This window comes from Medicago sativa, chromosome 4 (genome assembly GCF_051527215.1).
Source record: "Medicago sativa cultivar Bolivia chromosome 4, Bolivia_mono, whole genome shotgun sequence".
NCBI lineage: Eukaryota > Viridiplantae > Streptophyta > Magnoliopsida > Fabales > Fabaceae > Medicago > Medicago sativa.
The window spans coordinates 60,777,206-60,796,671 of NC_140752.1; the positions used below are offsets into that span (position 1 = coordinate 60,777,206).

General features: G+C 31.9%; 2 protein-coding genes and 1 pseudogene across 2 annotated transcripts; 2 read left to right on the top strand and 1 right to left on the bottom strand.

Moving 5' to 3' along the window:
• Positions 1 to 2,307: 2,307 nt before the first annotated feature.
• LOC146930369 (uncharacterized) lies at positions 2,308 to 3,314 on the bottom strand (annotated as a pseudogene).
• A 1,677-nt stretch (positions 3,315 to 4,991) lies between these two features.
• Positions 4,992 to 5,798, top strand: LOC146930370 (uncharacterized). Its single transcript, XM_085707545.1, has one exon. It carries the CDS (start codon positions 4,992 to 4,994, stop codon positions 5,796 to 5,798), a length of 807 nt encoding a protein of 268 aa, XP_085563671.1.
• Positions 5,799 to 15,276: 9,478 nt separating this feature from the next.
• LOC146930371 (alpha carbonic anhydrase 7-like) lies at positions 15,277 to 17,928 on the top strand. The gene is made up of 7 exons (XM_085701916.1): positions 15,277 to 15,443; positions 16,101 to 16,318; positions 16,430 to 16,536; positions 16,896 to 16,998; positions 17,113 to 17,280; positions 17,417 to 17,470; positions 17,617 to 17,928. Exons 1-7 carry the CDS (start codon positions 15,353 to 15,355, stop codon positions 17,698 to 17,700), a joined length of 825 nt encoding a protein of 274 aa, XP_085558042.1. The 5' UTR covers positions 15,277 to 15,352; the 3' UTR covers positions 17,701 to 17,928.
• Positions 17,929 to 19,466: the final 1,538 nt, after the last annotated feature.

Here is a 19,466-nt window from a genome sequence, read left to right on the forward strand (position 1 = left end):
ACCCTTAAGAGGATTCTTACTTGCTTCTTTGGAGCATTTATGCAAAGAAGCAACTATTGTTCCAATGGGAAAAAGGCCAAATACTTATTGTCAAATTTCAACGATTATTACTTTTCCCACTCTATCCGTTTCTCATGCGCCCTATTTTTTTTTACAAAAATGCCCTTCGGATTATGTAATCCGAATTTGAGTTTTTCCCACCCTAGGGTGGAAAAAAATGAGTTTTTCACAATTTTGGATTTTTCGGATTTTGTAATCTGAAACCCTCAAAAAATAAGGCGCGCTATATGATTTTTTCGGATTATATAATCCGAACACACCCTAAAACACCATTTTTTTCAAGTGAAAAACAATTCGGATTATATGATCCGAATTGTATCAGCACAAATTCTAAACATGTTTGTAACATGGATATTCATTTTATGGACAATATTAATCTTCCTAACTCTCATCCTTCTGTTTTGGGTCATTCTTAGTTGTTCTTAGTCAAAATTGGGGTTTTCGGGCTACTTGATCAGATTGCTCCGAAACTTCTCTAGAAAATCAGAAAAAAATCAAGAGCAATGCTATATATCAAGAAAGATTTTATCAAGAAAGATTCAAGAATGATATGGCTGAATAATCACCTTTAGGTTTTATCAAGAAATTGTCCTGAAATTAATGTTAGCCAATAAAATCTCAGCCTTGCCGGAAATCATGGGGTGGTTGGTGTTATGTATTTTTCTTTTTTTTTATGAAAGGTTAATAAATAAGACTGAAATCTAAGGGTGATTATTCTGCCATGTCATTCTTGAATCTTTCTTGATAAAATCATTCTTGATATCTAGCATTTTCCAAAAATCAAGGATCAAGACTCCCGTAGAAGGGACTTCTTATGGGATTCCGCCCCTCAAAATCCAAAATTACATCGGTTAGACCCTTTTTTTAAAAATTTTCATATTCTCATAAAAATCCAAAAAAAAATTGCATTAGTTTTATTTAATTTTTAAAATTTTTTGGTGGTATTTTTATGAATTTATTTGACTGGTTTTTAACATTTTTTACTTAGTTTTTTGTTGTTTTTAAAAGCAAAACTCAAAACTGCTGAAATGTGAGAGAGTCTGATGGCTGATTATACATAAGTATTGTCCGGATTTTAGAATCCAAATTCACTTCGGATGTTTTCGGATTTTATAATCCAAAAACCCAAGGACATTTTTATAAATTTTACAGGGTGCATGAGAATTAGATAGGATGGAAAAAGTAATATTCAATTTCAATTTTCAACTACCTGACAATTCAAAATCTAAAAATCTCGTCCAACATGGTCTTTTTTACTTCCACATGTCTTTCTATTCCTCGTCACACTGACTTGTTTAATATATTTTCTCAAATAGTTTTATTCTAATCCAATTGAAGGTCACTATGGAGTCAATGGGACATTATCTCTAATCTCCTCCTCCTTCTCAAATTGAAGTCACCAAGCGAATTCTTGAAACATTTCTTCTATACTTTGTGAGTGACACTCCAAAAAATTGGGTTTTGTTCCTATGGTTGAACATTGGTATAACTCATCTTACCAAGCTACCATCAAGATGACTCCATTTGAAGCATTATAAGGCTTCCCCCACCCACTATCATGCTTATTTTTCGGCTCTAACGCCGGCGCCATAGGAACTATTGGTGGTATGGTATGGTCACTAATCGTCAGAACATGCTTCACAGTTCACATCATCAAATAAAATATGGATAGGACTCAATTGTGAATGCATTCCGAAACGAATTCTCACATGCAAGATCATTCATTTCAAGTAGTTGATTGGAGTGGTGTGACATTAGCTTATTTCTATCATTACTTGTTTGAGGATACTAAACCCAATATAATGTTGATGGGTTGATACATGATTTTTTTTTTTCGCTCTACTTTTTACCAAAAAATCCAAAAATACCATACTTTTCGGAAAATTGCAGAAATACCCTACTTTTTCAGATTTTCTGGTACCACTCCACTTGGAGTTGCGGGGTACCCTAAAAAGTGACAAATTTTTTGTCCTTACTGTACCCCTCTACTCCAAGTTGCGGGGTACTTTCCTTTTTTTTTTTTGAATTTTTTTTAATACCCCGCAACATGGACTTGCGTTCTATTTTTGCTTTTTTTTTTTAAAAATTTTTAAATACCCCTCTACTTGGAGTAGAGTGGTATAATAAGGACAAACAACTTTCATGCACGGAAAAACGTTAATAATAACTTAATAATAAAAATAACTTAATTTAAAAAAAACTAATTAAAATTATATAACAAATAAAATACCATAAAATCTACAATTATTATAAATGCCCTGCGGTCCCACACCCTCGTCTTTGACGATGTCTTCCACGATTTACTTGAGGGTCGTGTTGGTCTTCGTCATTGTTATCTGCAGTTGATTGTACCTGACTACCATAACCCAACGACAACGACACATCGTGTTCCCTTGTTGGCCATCCCAAATCCAGAAATTGTTCATTGGAGTTAAATGAAGCCGGAGAGAAGTGAGATAGTAGGTTTGTTGGTGTTGGTGGGTTGTTGGTGTACATTGGGTATTGTGGGTTGTTGTAGGGGGGTAATTGGTGTTGGACGGTCCAGCTTGGTTTGGGTCATTATAGGAGAAGTAGTTGTTGTTAGACGTGCTAGCTTGGTTTGGGTCATTGTAACCAAAGTTTGGCATTGAATTTTGTTGGTAAGTTGACTGATAATAAGGCTCATATGCATTTCTCGGAGTGGTATATGGTGGTTGTTGGATGATATTTTGTTGGGGGGTGTCGAGAAATTCATACATTACAGAACCATGACTGTTTTGTGTTGTATGTGGTTGGGATTGATGATCTTGTAGTTGAGAAAAAATTTCATGATCCCAAAAATCATCATGAATTGGTGGTTGGTCGTTGTGAATTTCAGGTTGATGCTCCGGCTGTTCTTCTTCGTCTGGATCTAAACTAGATGGTTTTGTGTCAATTGTCGTAGACGTTGGTTGCATGTGGTTGTCAACCACTCAATATACGCATGAGTATGGGTGAGTGATCTTGGCCGCATGCGAGGTAGAGTATAACGATGCCGATTGTCCCAATGTTGGCTCTCTTGCGGAAAGCGAAAACCATTGGATTCGTACCACATCTTGTACCGTTTGTCCAACACATGGAATTCCCGCATGTCTTTTGGGGCCCCCGGTATTTCTTGTGGCAGACCAAATTGGAGCATGATCCTATCAGTTGGATGCCATTCTACCTTGTCAAAACATATAAGGTAAGTTGTTGCAGTCCAATCCCAATAGTCATCAGGCACATTGTGAGGAACTTTCTTGTATGGTCTCCATTTAATCTGGCACAAACAAAAGAGAAGATTTAGTGTACGTTTAACAATTTTGATATATATATATATATATATATATATATATATATATATATATAAACGAATAATTTAAAAATCAAGGGTATATTACATGATGTTCAAGTATGTCATCAAACTGTTTTCTGTAAGTTATAGTGTTGTGGCTTGGATTCTCGTAGTATCTTGAACCTACTCCTGTCCATCTAAGAAATGATATTAAAAAATTAGTAACTAATTTACCATATAATAACATTAATAAGAAGTGAGAATATGCGAGGAAATTAATTAAAAAAATGTAGTGACCATGCTTACTTTAATCTTAGCGGCCACTCGAGTGGTTTGTCATTTCTCGGAGCGATATGACTCAGCCGACAATATCCCCAAACTTGTAAGAGAAAATGACATCCAGCAAGAGCTTTTATGTTTAGGCGTGACGCCTCACACAAGCCACGATAAAGGTAAGCCAAAACTGCCGATCCCCAACTATATTTTCTTGTTTCATTAAAATCCCTTAACAAATACAACCAAGAGTTGTGCACAAATAATCCAGTTGTATTTGGAAACAAGAACCCTCCAATGAGGTATAGTAGGTACCTCCTAGTGTGTTGTATTTTTACCTTCGGAGGCGATTGTTCATTGAAGTCATTATCAACCAGATTATCCTTTAACCACGCCAACAAGAGAGTAAAACCATCAGTTTTGTGTGGTGGAGGAGTTATTCCCATCAGCTGAGCACAATTATTCCACGAAAGATTTGGAGGACCCGTAACAATTTGCCCTCCAAAAGGTAAGCCAAGTAACATATATACATCTTCTAAAGTGATTGTACATTCACCCGTTCGAAAATGAAATGTATGTGTCTCGGATCGCCACCTTTCTACAAGAGCGGTTATGATATGCCTGTCAATTTTGTAACGCCCTACTTGCCCTATTTGAGTGACCTCAAAAAATCCAGCTTGACGTAGATAATCGTCAATAAAACGACTTGGTTGTTGGTGTTGTCGTGTACGAGTGGTTAGAGGTTGACCCTCTTCATCCTAATCAAAAATAGGGAAGATATATAAGTAAATTAAACGGTCCCATCAACAATTATTGATTTTCAAACGGTCCCATCAACAGAAGTGGTCAATGAGACTGTCTTCAAACGTCTCTTTTGGGCCTTTCGTCCGTGCATCTTAGGTTTCGAATTCTGCAAACCAATTGTCCAGATTGACGCAACTTGGTTGTATGGTAAATACAAAGGAACATTATTGTTAGCTGTTGCGCAAGATGGGAACAATAAGATATTTCCCATTGCTTTCGCAATCGTGGAAGGCGAGACCAAGGAGGCATGAAGTTTTTTTTTTTGAAAAATCTAAGGCAGCATGTCACCCCACATGCGAACATATGCCTCATTTCTGATAGACATGTTTCGATAAAGAGCGCGTATGATGATCCACAGAATGGATGGCACGATGCTCCGACAAGCCATGTGTTTTGTGTCCGACACATTGGACAAAACTTTATGCGATCGTTCAAGGATGGAGAACTTAAGAAGAAAGTTGAAGGCATGGGTAAAAATTATATCTCTTTCCTTGTAAATTCGACATATTATTTGTTTAAAGAACACACATCTAACTTTTTTCAAAACAATGCAGGTTACGCCATGAACATCCCAACATTCGAATACTACCGCTCTGAAATCGCTGTTGCAGACCGAAAGGCTTTTGCATGGGTGGACAACATTCCCAAAGAAAAGTGGACTCAATCACATGATGATGGTCGACGATGGGGCCACATGACAAGTAACTTGGTAGAGTCACAAAACAACATGTATAAGGGTATTCGAGGACTCCCGATCACAGCTATTGTGAAAGCATCATATTACAGGTTGGCGGCCTTGTTTGCTAAAAGAGGACATGAGGCAACGGCAAGGGTAAATTCTGGTGAGCCATTCTCAGAAAACATCATGAAATATCTCAGGGATGAGGTGATTAAATCCAACAGTCATCATGTCACTCAGTTTGACCGGGATCGGTATACCTTCTCCGTCCGTGAAACCATCGACCATAGAGAAGGATTACCAAAGGGAGAATACAAGGTGAACCAGCTAAATAAATGGTGTGACTGTGGACGATTCAGAGCGTTACACCTACCATGCTCACATGTCATTGCAGCATGTTCTAGCTTTCGTCACGACTACAAGACTTTTTTCGATAACAAATTCACGAATGAGTGTGTATACGCCATATACAACATCCACTTCGACGTGGTTCACCACCAGACATATTGGCCTGATTATGAAGGACTGAAGGTGGTTCCCAACAAGTCCATGCGTAGGGAAAAGAAAGGTCGTCCACCAATTACTCGCATTAGGACCAAGATGGATGATGTGGAAACTGAGAGAAGATGCATTGTTTGTAGGATGCCTGGTCATTCCCGCAAAGATCGCATTAATATTAGACATCAGTAGAAATCTAGTCTTTATTTCATATTTATTGTATTTCGTATGTTTTTTATTTTATAAATATTATGATTATTATTATAATTTCTTTTTTATTAATGCCTAAATTAACATTATTAATATAAGTTGAAATGGTGTGATAAATTGAAAAATGAAAGGAAGTATTTATTGTAGATGAAATAATACATGTTTCATAATAATTGTAGATTTTATGGTATTTTATTTGTTATATAATTTTAATTAGTTTTTTTAAATTAAGTTATTATTATTATTAAGTTATTATTAACGTTTTTCCATGCATGAAAAGTTGTTTGTCCTTATTATACCACTCTACTCCAAGTAGAGGGGTATTTAAATTTTTTTTTAAAAAAAAAGGCAAAAATAGAACGCAAGTCCATGTTGCGGGGTATTAAAAAAAATTCAAAAAAAAAAAAAGGAAAGTACCCCGCAACTTGGAGTAGAGGGGTACGATAAGGAAAATTTTTTTGTCACTTTTTAGGGTACCCAGCAACTCCAAGTGGAGTGGTACCAGAAAGTCTGAAAAAGTAGGGTATTTCTGCAATTTTCCGAAAAGTAGGGTAGTTTTGGATTTTTTTGCAAAAAGTAGGGCACAAAAAAAATGTCTTGATACATTACCCTATTTCACGTAATTAATTGTAATTTAATAAAATATATATTAATTTAATAGGTTTTTATATATATATATATTTGAGTTTTTATATCTGTGTTTGTTTTCAAGCTTAGGCTATGGAACATATCAAAGGAATATATATCCATATACTGACCATCTATCTTATGCCTAAGACATACCACACATTTTGTGGTTCATCCATGCTATGCCTTTAACATGCCACACGCTTCTCGGCTCATTTAGTCCATATGGTGATCATCAGACACATCCTTTGATGATTTATGCTGGCACTCGGGATGGATTAAATGTGATCAAGGGAAGGTTCATTGCCACTTGCCAGAGTGGGTGAAAAGGCAGTACGAGCATATTTAGAACATTTCGAGACATCCTAATATACGAGGATGATAGGGGTCCGGAGGTGGAGTCACCTTGTCGAGGGTGGGTATCTCACCCTAAGATACTTCCCCCCTGTCGAGGGAGAACAACCTAGACTGATAAATGTGGAGGTATTGATTGAGGAGTACTATGCTAAGGATACTTTGGACACATTGTAGATCATCAGGAATGTTAGAACCATGGCGGTGGATGGGTTGGAAAATGGTACAACATTCGAAGAGCTACGTGCTTGTATTTTGCATATTGTGGATTGAGACATTGGTGTGTCACTCAGTATCAAGTTTCAAGGAGGAGGATGGGCTTCAGATGATTTTTATTGCATTTCTTTTTGGTTTGATGTAAATGATGAATGTTGATATGCAATTATGTAAACAATTATTTACACTTTCGAATGAATTTTCGATGATATGTGTCTAATTTTATGAATGAATGAATTTATGAATGAATGATTGAAAGAATGTATAAATGAATGAATGTATAGTTGAATGTAGGAATGAATGAATGTAGGAATGACTGAATGGATGAATGTAGGAAGTAGTGTCCAAAATGAAGTATTGTCCAAAACATATAAAATTGAATTTCTGACACTACAATGTGTTTCTCTGGGACTCACTCTTAACCGTCGTTCCTGAAGCGGTAATTAACTATTTATCCACAACGAACGGTAATTAATTGTCGTTAGAATATTTTAGATAGTTCGAGGTGCATGTGAGCAATGTGTTGGTGCCTAAAGAGCAATTTTCATAATATAGTTTCTCGGCTTATGTTGGATTCTTTATTTGGTTTTTTTGACTTTGCCGTATTTTAATAAATATACCCTACATCTAATGGTTAAACCCTTTAAATTTTTTCGAACGTCAAATGCTACTTTGAAGTTATACTTCTTTCATCCCTAAAATAAAAGTTATATTTCTTTCATTTCTCACGTAAACCTGATTTTTTTTTCTTTGAATTTATAGTTAAATAGAGTATTTACGATTTAGGCTTTTTTTTTTTGTTGAAGAAGAAGACGATTTAGGCGTTTTAAATTGCCACTGTAAATAGAACTATTTACAATTTAGTTATTTATCAAAAACACTGCTATAAATATTATTTTCTCTGTTCGAAATTAATTAACCTATTTTGTCATTTTCTATTTATTAAAAAAAATGCATAAATGAAATAAAGAATAACCATTTTATTTAAGTACTCTTATCATGAATTATGATTCTGTATTTATCATTATCATAAATAAAAAGTAGAAGTTATGAATTTATAAAAAAATATATGAAATGCTAACTTGTGCTCTTAAACGCACATGTTAAGAATCTAAATATAAAAATGCAATCTTAAAAATTATGCTTTTAATATCTAAAAATTTCTAAAATATATTTTTTCAATGCAAATTTATATATTTTTTACTTTGTCATAACATATAATATTGCACAGGATAGAAAAACGCCTCATTTTTTTTTACTTCCAACTTAACGTTACCCTAAAAGTAATGTAAGTAATATTTATTACAACACACAATTGAAAAAAAAAATTAATATTGTCATGAAAGTTAAAAAAAAATAATAGTTATTTTAAAACAATATGTTATTTTCGCAGATAGATGAATAATATATTTGGACCACGAGATTGAGACAATACAATTTACCGTTTGACTTCCCTTAAAAAAATTACCGTTGGCCGGATAATTGTGCACTTGCGAGGGTAAATATGTGTCGATTATAAAGTTATATCCATGTGAATAATGGGATGCCCAAAGGTGACCATTATTTGACCGGACTTATCGGCAATATTTGATCATTGCATTGAGAGTACCGCTTGCAATTAATTCTTAGCAATCCAAAGATTGTGTTTTAATGATGTGTTTGGTATCTTGTTAAGGTCTTTTATTTACAAATAAAGATGCACATTTCTATAATATTTTACTGACATGTGTGATAATGTTGTGCGAGTGTAAACTTATTTATATATTTAAGACTTTACATTCACATATATTATGATAAACATATGACAATTATAAGAATTTATTCTTTGTCAAAGTAAATTGTCATTGTTTGTTCATTGCTGTAAAATACCACTAGTAAATTGTTATTGTTTAAAGACTTAATATTGATGATGCACTAGGTATTTTGGTGAGTACTTTTGCTACCCTTGTTCTCTTTAAGCTATTACAGTTTTATGTATCTGTTAATTTGAGTTAAATTTTTTAACTCTTAAAGCTTTAACTTTTAGGAATTAAAGAATAATATTAATATTGTTCTTGGATCTAGACCTTAGATAAGGGTGATGAAACTCACATTCTCTCACAAATTCAGTACCTAATGTGAGAATCAAGTTTGACAAGTGAGTATACCCCAAATCTCATAGGTCACGTGAGATCATAAAGCTAAAATATCATATGTAATAGAGGTGTTATTTAAGATGACAAAATTTTTTGTCATATTTTCCTTGCTTAATTAAGGTGCTTTTAAAGCAATATAAAGAAAGACAAGCTCTCATTGGAGAATAAGTATTTCATTAAGATTATTAGGCAAAGAAAATGTTAGGAGCACATTATGTAAACATTTAATCTTGCTAAGACACTATAATTTCGACTATCATATGACTTATTCGAAAATTCAGTAATTTCGACTATCATATGACTTGTTCGAAAATTCAATATTTAGTATTCTCTTTGCACAACTAAGTTTATAACAGTTACGGTTAGAAATGATCATTTAAATGATCAATTCATAAAGTGTGCAAATAATGAAAAGTTGAAGCAAGAGAAAATAAAATAGTGCTCATTCGGAAAATACCTCAAAAGATAAGGGCAGATAAAGAAAAGTAGTCTCGACCGACTTAAGTCCAATGATATTGAAAGATATATTAATTTAGAATGGACAAAGTCAATAAAGATTGCTTTATTTATTTTTTGAACTATTTTTTGATTATCGTTACTAGCTTTTTTATATTTAAAAGACAATTTGGTGAATCATTATTTGAATTAATTTTGTTTTAATTTCTTTTTGAATAAATCAACATATTTTGAGTTTTATTTTCAAATGATGGTTCAATGTGTCTTTTAAGTTCAATTATTAGAGTCAATTCAGTTATGACCTTTGATATTCTATAATATTTAAGGTTTTGAAAACTATAAATTTTTTCGTCCCACAAATTAAGGAAATTTTGAGACATAAATTGTTAAGTTTTCTTGAGGATATTGAGTTTGGGGGAGAGATATGGCAATAGAACAAAATTGAATAAGGAAGAATTGGTTCTAAACTAATTCATATAGTTACTATTATTATAGTATATTTGGTTCCTCATGAGGACATTATTGTTTTTCCTCTCAATCAAGTTATTAAATTAATTCATATAGATCAAACTCAACACCCTCAAGAACTATGGCTTCTAGTGTCATTAAGAATTGACCGAAAAGAGAAATTCTATTTAGTTTAATTGAAAGACTCTATTAGAGCAGTCATTATACTAGTTTGCTTATTATAATTTTGGAGCTGCATAAGATGGATTTCAATAGAGTATTTCTTAATGGTGACATTAATGATACAATATGGTGCAACTGAATAAAGTTTTTGTGTCAATTGATACAAAGTAGATGGTTTGCAAAGTCATGAAATATCCACTTATAAGTTAAGAAATTTGTCTCTTTAGTGTTACCACAAATTCTCATAAAGTTATTGTCTCATTTGGTTTTGAGATAATATTATGGAGAATAATGGATTTAGTAAGTTCAGTGGGAGTAAATTTATATTTGAGTTTTACGTGTCAATTATATTTTATTTAGTCAACGATAATAAATGTTTGTCATGTGAAACCAAGAAATCTCTAATAAATGTTAGTGATGAAAGATCTTAGTGATGAAATCTCTTATTATATATGCATTTGGAAATAGCATATATAATAAGATTGTTTGAGAGATACTTGAGCAATTCAAAGTTTGAATTGTTGAAAAGGCAACCATAAGGACTATTTAAAGAGAACAAGAGAGCTTATGCTCACATAAGAGATCTGACAATTTGGAGATCATTTTTGTGTCAGACTTTGGTTTTTTGGATGTAAGTAGATAATACACATCCTATCTCAAGAAATGACTGTAAGTATTTATGTCACTTGGTTGCATATTGTTAAAAGTATCGAAAGACCACTCAAGTTATATAGTGACATAATTCAATCTTATAGTTATTCAACAACCTTTATAAAGTTTATTGCCTTATAGATTATTGTTGTTGAACGATAGAACATGTAGAGACAAACTTTATGCTAGCTATACCACTAATCAAAGACTTGACACCTAAGGTCTTTCATATGGTTGTTGTCATTAAAGATGTCTTGGATTAGTGGGAGTCTCTTTTATTTTATGTTATATACTTTTGTTTTAGTATCGATACAGACTTTATGTTATGATTTTCTGCAGAAATAAAGTTCATGAGGTTATTATTGTTATAACCATTTCTATATCATTTTGTGCAAATATTGAATTTGCTAACTTCAGTTTTGATCTCACTAAAGTTTTCAGTTGGATCAGTTGGAAATAGACATGATTTAGAGATCACATTGCATGAAATTTCCATGCCACTCATCCATATTGATCTATGTCATCAAGTGCATTGATATGGTGATCGTCGGGGTTCCGTCACGTTATACGTCAGTGACGACAACCGCGGTGGTCCCATTATTAATGTATGAGGTGGACCAGATTGTAAAGTTGAAATCTAAAGATAAATAACATTCATTTGCGTGCCTAAAATTTTTTGATATAATTATTAAGATATGTAGCCCAAGTGGGAGATTGTTGGAATATTTTATTATTTATTATATTCCAATATCATTATGTGTGCAATATCGTAACAATAATTATATTAGCTATTTATCAATTGTGAGCCTTAGTTGATTAGTGATCAAATTAAGTAATAAGGCTATTAGATTTCTAATTGGATAATTAATTAAATATTTAATTAGTTGATATGGACTCAATGAGTGGATGTCCGAATGACCCATTAACGGAATAATGGGAAACCCTAATGACCATCCAATATAAAAGAGGCTATGGTCCCCAATACACCGTACACAGCAAACTCTCTTCTCCCCATCTGAAGAGAACTTGAGGCATAAAGATACCGGTTGATGAAGAAGCAAAATCAGCCGCCGTTAACCCTGTTTTGTGTTTCAGATCATCACATCTCCTCTTTGTTTATTGGTTGTTGCTGAGAGGGCTGAATATGAAAGCTTTATCCAGGTATTCCTAATACCCTAATTCTTAATATTCTTGATAAATCAAACATGTCGAAGATCCGTTCATATTCATGTTCAATGTTTTGTTTGCTTCCGCTATTTATTCATAATTGTTGAACATGTTTTATGAAATCTATTTTTATTAAGACCTAAATTTCCAACAAAACAACCAAGAAAATTAGCTTGGTAATCTCGCAAAATACCACCACATGAACAGGGACGGTTGCATGTTGGAGCTATATGGGACTATAGCTCCACATGCTTTTCCCTATTTTTATTTTTTTATTTTTAATAGATAAAACACATATAGCACACACGCACGGTAGCAACTGCAAGTGTTGAACGTGTTTTTTTAGTTATGAAAGTTGGGAAGAGTAACCTATGTAATAAAATGGGTAATCAGTGGCTAAGAGATATTCTATTAACAATTAGCAATGATGTCATTTTATCTCATTTTCAACAAATGGATAGGTGATGATTTTCATTGTAATATATTGTATCAAACAATAAGGTAATAATATTTGTGGATTAAAAAAAATAGTTTGTATTACTCCATCCGTCCCGTATTAACTGAGCCAAAAACTCATTTCACATGTATTAAGAAAAATGTATGAATGAAGGAGAGAGAAAAATAGTTTTAAGTGCACTTGTTAAGTATTGGTGTATTTTCCACTATCATAAATGTAAAGTGGAATATACTCCCTCGGTCCCATATTATAAGCAACAAAAAAATCACACTTATTAAGAAAACTAAAACATAGTAGTTTGTAACATAGTTTTTTTGTGTTATCTTTGAAATAAGTTTTATAGGAAGGTGTAAAAACAATTTTCATTGGCAGTTGATTATAGAGAAAACGAAAAAGAGAGCAAATTGAATGCACATTGCATTTAATTTTTCCTTGGAAAAGATAATGTTTTGAAAAAACATAATTAAATACGATAAAAGTTGATCTTTTTTCTTATAATTTGGGACAAAAAAATGAGTTTTTTTTTCTTATAATTTAGGACGGAGGGAGTATTGAATTAGAATGATGAAAGTAGTATTAATTAGAGTTATAAAGGGAAAAAAGAAATTAATATTGTATTGAAAAATGAAATGGCTCAGTTATTTTGAGACTTTTTTTTTTTTTTTTGCAAATGGTTCAGTTATTATGGGACGGAGGGAGTATTATTTATTTGAAATTTTAGCTCCACATGCACCTAAAGTCTGGATCCGTCCCTGCACATGAAGCGGGACCTAGACTACCATGACCAACACCATCAATGTTACACTAATCCAGAGGTAAACTTAGAGGGAACCACAACACCTCTTTGATCTTAGGAGCATTGAGAGGATGAATCTTTATAGAGAAAGCTTTAAGGATCATAAAATGAGACATGCTAGGAGCATCACCAATATTAGTGTAATTGCAATTCAAACTATGAAACATTTGAAATGATATAATTGATGGAAGTCTTCCTATGAATATGATAGAGTCTAAGTATAAATATAGGTTTATTTTTAACCAAAAAAATTAAATAAATATATGTTTTTTTTTGAAGAAATAAATATATGTTTATTTGTCAATCTATTTGATTATTCGGTTACCCATATTAAATCTTGAAAACTACATTTGTGTTTTTAACATAAGAATTGAGTTTGCTTATTATTATATCAACTGTTATATTTTAACTTCACCAGGATGGTTCATTTTATCAAGTTCACCATGCTAATCGTCACCTTTTTTTTATTAATTTTTTTTATTATCAAATATGGAACTTCTGTATTCAAAACTTCAATTTTTTATGGCTCAAATGTGTTTTTGATCCCTTATTTTTATTGATTCACTATTTTAAACCCTAATTTCCAAAATATAGTCTGCCGGATTTTGAAAATTTTCAATCTTTTCATACGCTGGATTTCAGGTTATTTTTTTGTCAATGTATCAAGTTGAATAATAAGATTCCCTAAAAAAAAAAAGTTGAATAATAACATAACAAGTTACTTGATGATATATGACAAAGCATATTTTTTTATTTTGGAGTTTTCCACCTCACGGACTTTTGAAAAAATCAATCTTTTAAAACAAACTTTAATAATAAGATTTAATATAAACATTGTCATTTCATCTTGTTATGTCATATCATTATTTACTTGACACATAAGAAAAAAAAAAGTCTCAAAATGAAAAATTTATCAACTTTTCAAAATATGGAGGACATTTATATTAATTATATAAATAAATAAATACATCTAACAGCATCTTCACCTTTCGATTCTGAACATTTTCATGGAAATATTTATTGTTCAACTACAGGTGATTATTTGTTGCTTAATAGTGTTTTTATTTTTTCTTCTTTCTTATTGACTGTTTCAATTTACTTCCTATTCCATGCCTGAGTCAAATCACTCAACGTACGCCGTTGAACTTCAAACAAGTACTTGTATAAAAGAAAGGGTCATGTTATCCGGTGCTCTATGACACTGGTTAAGGAAGCTAAAAGAAGAAATTGTAAGTTAAAAAAAATATTTTTTAAACTTTTAATGCATTGATTACACAACTTTCAATGCAAATATTACTATATTTACTTCCTTAACCAGTGCCCCGAGGGCACGGGTTAACATTTCCCTAAAAGAAAATAAACTAACATACATTTGGTATCCGAATGTGAGGCACCGTCCCAATAATCTCTAAATATATCATCGAATTTGCAAACATATTTCTAATATTTATTTCGCTAACACTTTTGTGGATTAAATTGACAAAAAAAAAAGCATACGAGGACTTCATTGAATATCTTAAAACAAAGTCGAGGATTAAAATGATAGATAAAAGAGACACTTGTGAATATGTTTGTAATTTTGATATATTTTTGTAACGTTTTATATATTCAGATACCAAAATGGTTGTTAATTCAAAATCAAATAAAAATATTTAAAGGCTTTTTTCAACATGGAAACGTACATGAGTGACCAAAAGAATATTTTCTTGAAAGCAACGGAAGAACAAATACCAATCAAGTATGGACACAAAATGGGATCAATAATTTATTATTTATTACTTCTATTTGGTTTCTATAATTTACTATTGTCAAAATAAAAGTCTAAAAATGAGAATCTTAAAGGAAAAGCTTCTTCAATGACGTCAATGTAAATTACTTTTTTTCCCTTCATATTTCAACTCTTATGACTTTTTTAATTAATTTTCAAACCCCTAGCTGTCTATAAATATAGTGCTTGTCTTTGTCTTTGTTAAAAACAACTCCACACACACACAACATTGATCAAACATATAGCAAATTAAACCCTCTTAGCTTGGTGTAAATTAAAATGGCAAAGCTTGCTTCAATTGCTTTGATTTTTGGTTTATTAACAACACTTGTTTTGCTATCATCAAGCCCAGCTATGTCTCGAGAAGTTGGTAATGATCTCTCCTTTTTTTGCTTAGTTGCTTTGCTCTTAATTTGCATAAGTTACCATTATTTTGTATTAAAACTTTCCATCATCTCTTAATTTTAATCAAATAATGCGTCTTACTAAGTACTAACCAATGTAGTTTTAATTTCCTGAACTTAATCAACTTCGGCTAAAGTCGAATCACTCATAAAATTATATATTCTATTAGACTTTACTTCTTTCTCAACAAAATTTCACATTAATCAAACCTAATCGCATAGTAAACATGATTTTGTTTAACATGCATAAACAAAATGATATTGCACCATGAACAAGGGTCTTTTTATCATTTGATCAATAAATTACATATTTCATTTAATTTAATGGTGAGATTTATTGATTTCAGAATAGAAACTAACTTGTGCATGATGCAAGGTTTGTCTTATTTGTACACCATAAAATTGGCCAATAAACAAAAGTGTTAAAACACAAAAATAAAGGTTGCAATCACTGTATATTTATATGAATTATTAGTGGTAAAATATCATGGGATTACTAGTGGCAAGATTTTTTTATATTTAATTCTTTTTCCCCACTAAAAGAGTCAAGTAGCCAGACTCACATACACTAAATATATCAACTGCATTTAGAAGACATTAATTTCTTCTTAATTTAATTGCAGAGGATGAAAGTGAGTTTAATTATGATGAAGATAGTGATCAAGGACCACAAAATTGGGGAGACATTAAACCCGAATGGTTTAGGTGCAAAAATGGAACAATGCAATCGCCAATTGATTTGTTGAATAAAAGGGTTCAAATTGTGTCCAATCTAGGACCACTTCAGATCAACTACAATCCCTCTAATGCAACTCTTAAAAATAGGGGTCATGATATCATGGTCAGTTTATAAAAAAAATATCTTATTATAAAGAAGTTATTGATTTTTTCTTCTTCTATTTTATGTGATGCACCCCTAATAATTTCTTTGAATTAATTTGCTTATGAATAGCTGGAATTGATTGCAAACTCAAGCTATCTCCAAATTAATGGAACTCAGTATGTACTTAAACAGTTACATTGGCATTCTCCCTCTGAACACACCATAGATGGCAAAAGGTACATACTTTTATAACATGGCAAATATCACCAAAGTTCTACTTGAACCACTATCCAAATCATGATACTCTATCTATTTTTTTTTTTTTTACGAATGATATTCTATTAATTGAATAAATGGTAAAATCACTGAAACTCACACACACAGCCGTAAGATAATATTAGGTTTAACTTGGATAAAGGTGTCCATCTTAATAATATCGGTGTAAGCCTTATGGACAGACAACTCTAATTAACCATTAGAGAGATTTAATCTTACATTAATTAAATTAAATATATCACTCATAGTTATTTATTTGATCACTCATACGATTCTGTAGTTAATTAAATTAAATATCTAATAATTAATTGAGTTGCAGGTTGGATCTAGAGTTACATTTGGTACATGAAACTCCATCAGGAGAAACAGCAGTGATTGGAATATTGTACAAGACTGGATTACCAGATCTTTTCTTGTCATTGGTAAATTAATTAATTAAATATCAATGCCAGTGTGATCTACATGTTTTTGTGATAAATGACCTAATTAATTAAATTAGTATATGTGATTGATACTTTTCTTTTTTATATATATAGTTGAGAAAGGACATAGAGGCAATTTCTACTAGTACAGGAGAAGAAAGAGAAGTTGGTGTAATTGATCCTAGGATGATTCAATTCAACAAAATGCATTATTATAGATACATTGGTTCGTTGACTACTCCTCCTTGCGATGAAAATATTACTTGGACAATTGTTAGAGAGGTTAGTGATTAATTTAATCTACATGCTCCTCTTAATTTATTAAATAACTAGTTTAATTGGTCACATTTATAATTAGGTTAGAAAATTTTCTTTTACTTTCTTCTAATTTAATTTTATAATCTATTCAAATGATCAGGTGAAATTTGTTTCAAAGGAGCAGATTGAATTGCTTCGAGTTGCCGTTCATGATGTAAGTTACTTTCATACACTTCCTATATTATTTGTAATATTAATAATTATCTCAACCTAATTAGGACTTTAGAATATCAATAAAATATTTATGCAAGGAATCAACCTTAATATCTTATGTTTTAAATATTGACCTCAACTTTGCAGGAATCAGATTCTAATGCAAGACCATTGCAACCATTAAACAACCGTTTAGTGCAACTCAACAAACTAAAAGAATATAAACGTTGAAGTTCCAAAGCATTTGTGAGGACTAGAACATGATTGAGAATTTTTCTAGAATAATTAATAAACTCATTGTTATTCATTGCTACCTTATTTAGTTTTCTATTTGTTACATGGTTGTAGTGTATACTAGTACAGTGCATTATTATTTTTCTATAAATTGGATCGGATCCATTGTAATAAAACCATATTTCAATTTAATAAAAACTCAAATAGTTGGGTTAGTTACGTCAATTTTGTTTAACTAACTCAATTAAAATCGAATCAATCTGTGGACATGGTTAGTTTAGGTTGTCATGTGAGTCTTGAAGTTCTTGATCATGATGGAACAAGGTGAATAAGCTTATAAAATCTCATATACTAAACTTACAACAATCAAATACAAACATCATTTATTTTTTTATACACATTCAACATCTTATTTTCCCCTCTATCTCTCCCATTCTATCATATCACCAACTATTACACTAGTGTTTTTCTGTCTCTCTATTTGAAAGTGTATACACCCTCAAAGGTGTAAAGAAAATATTTTCCTAAACTTATGAAGTAATTGCATCCGGAGAGTTATATTTCTCTCTTGAATTTAAAAAACTCAAACTAAACTATCTAACTTCTAACCAACTTGCTAAGTCAACACAACAGAAAGAGGGAAAAATTATGCTACTCTATACTACTACTCACAAATCACAATAACAAACCTATGGTTCAATCAAGATATGGGTAGAACAAGAAGTTGCTTCACAATATACCTCTATGTTTCCTTTGAGCATGGATTGATTATTTAACACTCCCCCACAAGCTGAAACATGGTAGACATTTAACATGTTGAGCTTCGAAATAAAAGAGTGAAATTTTTTAGGAGCAATTCCTTAGCGAAGAAGTGTTGAGAAATGACTTAAATTGATGAATGAGATTCGGCAAATAAAGCAACAAACAATCAAAAGATTTTCTTATATCCCTTCTAAAATCGTTCTATTTCATCTGATATTTCGTTATGTTCCTTAGTAATGCTAATAATTGCTCACGTGATTTGAAATAAAGTACCTAAGAATATCTTCTCTGTAAGATATGCAAGAAAGACAAAAAGTTTCATTTGTTCCATGGCATGATTTGGAGAAATCGGGGCACGGTTTTGTGCAAGTTTTGGAGTTTTGGCTGGACAAAAATCGGGAATGATTTGTTGAAATCAAGGCTCGATTTCTAGGAACCGGGGCAAGATTTTTGGATAACGTTCAGTTGTACTATGTACGAACTGAAAATAGGGGAACAATTTTGGGAAATTAGGGCACAATTTCTTGAGATGAACATTATATAAGGATTCATTCTTCATGTTTTTTTTAGGCTTCAAGAGCGAGAAACTTGGGAAATCAAAGGAGGTAACTTCAGAAATGAGAGTCTTTAGTGAGGGTTCACTTGAGAGGTTCTCTTGGGTTGGGAAACATTTGTAAACACCTTGGATGGGTGAAATCTTTGAGTCTCTTGTTCTAGGGAAGAGTTTCTGAAAAGAGTAGAAATTATGTTTTGTTCTTGAAGAGCTTGTTAAAGCTAATTTCTTGTAATCCTTTTGTATCTCTTTGTAAATAACTTATTGATAGTGTATTGGAGAAATCAATCTCTCTCCTATAGTAGGTCATTGTTGGACCAAATTGGGTAAGCATTTATTGGTGTGTTTATTTCTCTTTATCTTTTTGCTTGTGATTTTGTGCTTTTCACTTGATTCCTAGATTAGTTCTAAGTTTGTGATTATTGTTGCTGCTTGAGGTTACTTTGAT